Below are 6,361 nucleotides of genomic sequence, written 5' to 3'. Positions count from 1 at the left end.
GCGCGGGCGCCTGGGGCGGGACTTCCGGTGCGCTGGAGCGTCTTCCGGCTGTGAGTGTGTGGCCGTCAGGCTTCCCTGACATGCAGGTGAGTCCCGCGGCGTCCGGCATCTGCTTCTCCTCCTTGCTCGGCCTCAGTTTCCCTTTCGCGAAGTGGGCGCGCCGGGCAGCGAGGTTCGGCCCCGGGCGGGACGGGCATGGGGTCGCGGGCGACGCCGCGCGGGCGCGTGAGAGAGAACGAGTGCGTGAGGGGGCGTGTGAGAGGGTGTGAGGGCGAGGGTGAGAGAAGGTTGCTGTGAGTGCGAGGGTGAGCGAGGCGGGGGTGGAGGGCGAGTGTGGACGGGGGCGCGTGTCGGGGGAACCGCGAGTGGGAGGGGGAGCGCGTGCGCTAGGGCGAGCGAGCCTGAGAGCGAGGCGCGCTGGGTGGAAGGGGCCTGAGTGCGCAGACAAGGGATGTAGCCGGCGGGTGAGGAGTGTGTGAGCGCGCGGCTCGTGTGGCAAAGTGGTGGCCACTAGGTCCCCAGGACCCCCAGGGGGAGTAGAGGCAGGAGGGCTCCAGGCGGGCGGCCCTCCCAGTGAGGGGTACGCGGTCCCCGTGAAAGGCGGGCGCATCACACCGGATCCCACCCTTGGTTCAGCCCCAAACCTTGAAGCTTCCATTACTGACTGTGCGAACTGGAGGGTGACCCGCCTGCCCGTCCGCCTCGACTTCCTGTGCTCAAGTCATCTCTCAGCCTCCTGGCTACTTGGGACCGCAGGTGTGCGCCAGCGCACCCAGCTAAGAATTTTTTTTTTTTTTTTTTAAGACAACGTCTCACCCTGTCGCCCAGGCTGGAGTGCGGTGGTGCGATCTCGGCTCACTGCAGCCTCCGCTTCTGGGTTTAAGGGATTCTTCTGCCTCAGCCTCCCGAGTAGCTAGGAGTACAGGGGCACACCACTGCACCCAGCTAATTTTTAAAATCTTTTTTAGAGATTGAGTTTCACCATGTTGGCCAGGCTGGTCTTGAACTCCTGATGCGGTGATCCGTCCAGCAGAAAAATATTTTTTGTAGAGACCAGGTCTTGCTTTGTTGCCAAAACCAGTCAAGAACTCTTGGCCTCCCGAAGTGCTAGGATCACAGGCTGGAGCCACCATACACCAGTTCTTCAAAACACAACAGGACAGGAGTTGTCAGTGTGTCCATCACAGAATGGAGTTAGCTCTGATTGGCTGTTGTCGCTTTAAACACGTGTGCACACATGACATACACGTGTGCTGGGCTGTGATGTAAAGTGCATTTCTTACTGCTGGTCTCCATGAAAAGCATTGGAAAGCCCCTGCTGTGACTCCCATCCTTTCCATCACCACCACCGAGGAGGTCCTGGGCCTACAGACTGTGAGTGCAGGAAAGTGGGAGCAGTAGCGCTCCACCTTAGCTTGTTACAGAATGGTTTATGGGACCACTTTGGGTGACCAGAGTCGGGGCCTGTGCCTCTTCATAACACACCACATTCCCTTTGTGTGCGGAGCCGTTCTGCCCAAGGGAAGGTCATTGGCATTTGGGGAAGAAACACGTTTTGATGCAGGAACAAAGTGTGTGCGAGCCTGGGAGTCTATGTTACGTGAAGAGCATGATGGAGAATGTCCTCACAGGCCTCAGAGCAGAGCGGCCGGTGAGCAGTGGGGAGTCGGGGAGGTACCAAAGCCCAGACAAGGACCTGGTTGCAGTGTGAGCATCCCTCACACATCACACACACCATCTCCCTGGGGCCGTTGTCTGCAAAGTTCCATGGCAAGTCAGAGAAGCAGCCCAGCATTTGTGAGCAGCCTGTATCCGAGCACTTCATTGCTGAGCTGGCGAGCTGAGTGTGAGTGGTCGGGGCAGTACCGGCCCTGGCCTTGTGCTCAGTCAGGTTCTCCTAGTGCCCCCTCTGCTGGACACATGTTGACAGGACTGTCTTCCTCTTCCACACTTTCCTCTTCCTTCCCTGAAGTGTGAAATCACAGGTTGGGGGGCAGGGAGGTCATAGGCAGAGGGGCCTCTAGGTGGGTGGACAGTGGCCCTGTTTCAAATCTGCAGGACGGCAGGTAGGGGCAGAGACCCAGCCCCATAGTGGTTGGTCATTTGGTACCTAAGTGTGCCCTCAAATTACTCCTGAGCCAGTCTCCTAGAGAACCACCCATTTGGTTTTTCATTCCTTTCCTTTGTCCCTGACCCAGATTTCCACCCAGAAGACAGAGAAGGAGCCAGTGGTCATGGAATGGGCTGGGGTCAAAGACTGGGTGCCTGGGAACTGAGGCAGCCGCCGTTGCAGCCTGGCCAGGCAAGTAATTCTGGGCCGTCTTCCCTGTGCCGTGGCCAGAACCCTCCCCTCCTTCCCTGGGGCTGTTGCTGACTCAGACCAAGCCTCAGCTGCAGCAGAAAGATAGTAGGGCTAGGGGCAGGTGACAGCAGGCTGCTGCCCTTGGTTGTGATTCTGGGATGTGTCACTGAGGAGAGGGGCTGGAGAGGTTGGGTGTTGGGGCACAGGGTGGTGATCTGTGCCTGGGCCTTCTTATTCCCTCTGCACAGCCCTCGGAACTGCCATGGCTGTTGAAGCACTCACTGCTTTGCCTGTGGCTCCATGTACTGGGTGCTGCTGTGCTTGCCCTGTGAGTTCCCTTCCTAACTCCCCATAAGCGTGCAGGTCAGGCTGTCTCGTGGCTCCCTGCCTCCTAGGTGGGGGAGCTTCACTGGTCGACCTTGCTCTAGGACCGTGTTCTTCCCACGCAGGTGTGTTGTGGGTGTATTGGGTACCAAAGCATGCAAAATCCCTGCCCAGGGGCAGCCACAGTCCCCTCAGTCTGCACCAGGAGCACCAGTCTCACCCAGGGAAGAGACAGGGCAAAGTGGGACAGTGTGTGCCTCTGCAGAAGGAAGCGGGTCAAGGGGACGGTTTCAGAGGGAGTGAGAACAGGTTCCTGGCCGGGAAGTGTTTTGGGTAGGAGGGTAGGCACTGTGGTAGGCCTGGCTCTGGCAGCATCTTCTGACAGGTGCACCTGCCTGGCTGGGCTTCCCGGAGCCTCTTGGGCCTGAGCTCCCACATCCTTAGGAGCCTGTGACCCGAGGGGAAGGCCATGTGCCCACTTGCTGGGTAGTGGGTTGGGCTGAGCTCCCCACCTTTCAGGTCTCTGTCTCTGCCCAGGCTGTGTGGGCCCCTCAGGCCGCCGCCCCCAACCCCAGTGAAAGATGGAAAGTAGGATCACTTTTTTTTTTTTTTTCCCCAAGACGGCGCTGTTTCGGCTCACTGTAAGCTCCGCCTCCCACATTCACACCATTCTCCTGCCTCAGCCTCTAGAGTAGCTGAGACTACAGACGCCTGCCACCATGCCCAACTAATTTTTTGTATTTTTAGTAGAGATGGAGTTTCACCATGTTAGCCAGGATCGTCTCGATCTCTTGACCTTGTGATCTACCTCTCTCGGCCTCCCAGAGTGCTGGGATTACAGGCATGAACCACAGCGCCCGGCCAGAAAGTAGAATCACATTTGTTGGTGGTCCGTAGAACCTAAAAGTAAACAGTATAATAAAAGTTTAGTGCAGGAAGACTAGAAGATACAGATAAAGCAGAAGAGAAGAAACAGAATGACCAGTAATTCCAGATAGCCTGCTCGTTTATTTTTTGTTTTGTTTCTTTTTTTTTTTGAGATGGAGTTTTTGCTCCTGTTGCCCAGACTCGAGTGCAGTTGCGCAATCTTGGCTCACCACAACCTCTGCCTCCTGGGTTCAAGTGATTATCCTGTCTCAGCCTCCGGAGTAGCTGGGATTACAGGCACGCACCACCACGCCTGGCTAATTTTGTATTTTTTGTAGAGACGGGGTTTCTCCATGTTGGTCAGGCTGGTCTCGAACTCCCGACCTCAGGGGATCCACTGGCCTTGGCCTCCCAGAGTGGTGGGTTTACAGGCGTGAGCCCCCGCTCCTGGGTTACTTTTTTGTTTTGTTTCTTAAGCTTCCACCTTAAGGGTAGATCATTTGATTTTTTTTTTTTTTTGAGACGGAGTCTCGCTCTGTTGCCCAGGCTGGAGTGCAGTGGCTCAACCTTGGCTCATTGCATTCTCTACCTCCCCAGTTCAAGCGATTCTCACACCTCAGCCTCCCAAGTAGCTATGACTATAGGTGCCTATCACCAAGCGCAGCTAATTTTTTGTATTTTAGTAGAGATGTTGCCCAGGCTGGTCTCGAACTCCTGAGCTCAGGCAATCCGCCCACCTCGGCCTCCCGAAGTGCTGGGATTATAGGTTTGAGCAATCCCGCCTGGCCTGTGGCCACTTTAAAGGGGCTTCTGCATAATATTCGGTCCCATCTACAAACTCAATTAAGCAATTTTCAACATTTCAAACAATTTATAAATGAAGTCTCTTTTCACTCCTTTTTGTATGCTTTAGGTTTTTCGCATGCTTTAGGTTGTCTGAATTGACAACAGAATCTTGGGTGCTTCAGTAACTCATGCATTGATTGGCGTGGTGAGGTGGCTCATGTCTATAATTCCAGCATTTGGGGAGCCCGAGGCAGGAGGATTGCTTAAGCCTAGGAGGTGGAGGCTGCAGTGAACTATGATCCACTGCACTGCAGCCTGAGTGAGAGTGAAACCCTGTTTCATTGTAATACTTTTTTTTTGGGGGGGGGTGATTTTCCTGCCTTGGCCTCCCAAAGCACTGGGATTACAGGAGTCAGCCACTGCACCCAGCTAAAAACTCATACAAGGTGGTAAACTGCAAGTTATCTTAGATGTTCCAAAAACATAAAATACGAAATGTGTTCAAGTTTCACTTAATACATGAATGCTAACACTTTGGTTCTGATTCTCTTAAACCTTGGTATGTCTCATTCAACATCTTCCTGAGGCTAAAAGATGGGTGCCCACCTAAAGAAGTCCGTTTTCAATCCAGGTACACAGGGCCCATTGGCACAAACTATGCAGTTTGGGAGGCGGACCACTTTGTGCTGGCAACTGACAAGACTACCCCAGGAACCCGACACGGTGGGAGCTCTGCAGAGGGGCCTAGCTCTGGGCTTCCTATCCTCCCATCTGCAGCCCCATCTGCTCTTGGGGTCTGTAGTTCTGGCCCAGAGTGAACCCTCAGTAGATTCTGCAATTCTTTTTTTTTTTTTTTTTTTTTTTTTTCCTGAGGCTGAGTCTTACTTTATCACCCAGGCTGGAGTGCAGAGTGATCTCTGCTCACTGCAACCTCCGCCTCCCAGGTTCAAGTAATTCTCCTGCCTCAGCCTCCCCAGTAGCTGGGATTACAGGCATGCGCCACCACACCTGACTAATTTTTGTATTTTTAGTAGAGACAGGGTTTCACCATGTTAGCCAGGCTGGTCTGGAACTCCTGACCTCAAGTGATCCACCCGCCTTGGCCTCCCAAAGTGCTGGGATTAAAAGCGGTGGCTCCCGATCGATTCTGCAATTCTTTAGCGCCAAACACCTCTTACTTCAATGTGATCCTAAAATGGCTAAGCGCCTTTCCTAAGAGAAGTTGCATGGCCTCCTTAGCATTGCGGGACTACGCATAGCATTGCGGGACTACGCATATGTCCCTGAGGACACTGCCATAGCTTACTGGGACCCTTTCCAGAGCTCTGCCGACTTTAGGTCTTCACCCCCAAAGGTCAGGTGTCAGGCCACCATCCAAGCCGTTTGCTGAGAGCTAGTGCTGAGCTGGGTGAAAGCCCACAGCTGGTGGGGGACGTGCCTCGCACTGCATGCAGCCCCCAGCCCCTTCTAGGAAAGGCTTGGGCGTCAGCTGGCAGAAAATACCGGGAAGGGAAAGAAGGAAACGTGACTAGAAAGAAAGAACAAAGCTTAGTTTAAGGAGAAAGCTCCCAAGCAGCAGAAATGGGGAAGCAGCCGTGCAGGGTGTCTCGGAGCCCACGCGCGGCCCGGGAACGGCAGAGCGGGGCAGGGTGGGCCCCGGCCGTGCGGTTTTCTGCAGGAAACTGCGCTGGGAACGGCTAGGGCTGGGTGTGGGGGTCGGACAGCCTGTGCCGCGTAGAATGCGCGGTTACCGAAAGTGCTGGCTACGCGCGCGTTCATCCAAGCACGAGGGACTGAGTCGGGAACTCGGTTTGCCTCCCGGGGCTCCGGCTTGTGCAATGTGCAAGGCGGGGCTGCGGACCGAGAGAGCGCGCGTTTCGGGCAGTCCCCGCTGGAGACTGTGTCGTGGGCGCCATCGGCCTGGGGATGGAGATGGCCCACCCAGGAGGCGGTGCGGCGGGGGTTGGGGGGACTCCGGGTCCCGGGAGGAGTGTGCCGGGGCGGAGCCCACCGCGGGGTTCTCCCGGCACCGCCCAGCAGGGCAGAGGCCCTGGAGCCCGAGGCCCCGTGCGGCCCCACGCC

The 6,361-nt window shown here is 55.7% G+C and overlaps 1 protein-coding gene across 8 annotated transcripts in view; it reads left to right on the top strand.

Moving 5' to 3' along the window:
* CHID1 (chitinase domain containing 1) overlaps positions 1-6,361 on the top strand; it is a 48,871-nt gene that overhangs the window by 4,853 nt on the left and 37,657 nt on the right. For 3 of the 8 annotated variants that reach the window (XM_011930040.1, XM_011930038.1, XM_011930036.1), the window contains exon 1: positions 1-86. The exons of 2 other annotated variants lie outside the window; for them this stretch is intronic. Coding sequence is in view for 2 of the 6 variants with exons in the window: in XM_011930033.1 (XP_011785423.1) it covers positions 2,240-2,302; positions 2,551-2,630 (143 nt within the window). In the remaining 4 variants the exon portion in view is untranslated. Of the gene's footprint in view, positions 222-2,198; positions 2,303-2,550; positions 2,631-6,361 lie in introns of all 8 variants that reach the window. 3 more of the 8 variants (XM_011930033.1, XM_011930039.1, XM_011930037.1) reach the window with 3 other exon arrangements.

The sequence above is a fragment of the Colobus angolensis genome, unplaced genomic scaffold (assembly GCF_000951035.1).
Source record: "Colobus angolensis palliatus isolate OR3802 unplaced genomic scaffold, Cang.pa_1.0 Scaffold84, whole genome shotgun sequence".
Lineage (NCBI taxonomy): Eukaryota > Metazoa > Chordata > Mammalia > Primates > Cercopithecidae > Colobus > Colobus angolensis.
This window is presented reverse-complemented; position numbering and strand designations above follow the sequence as displayed.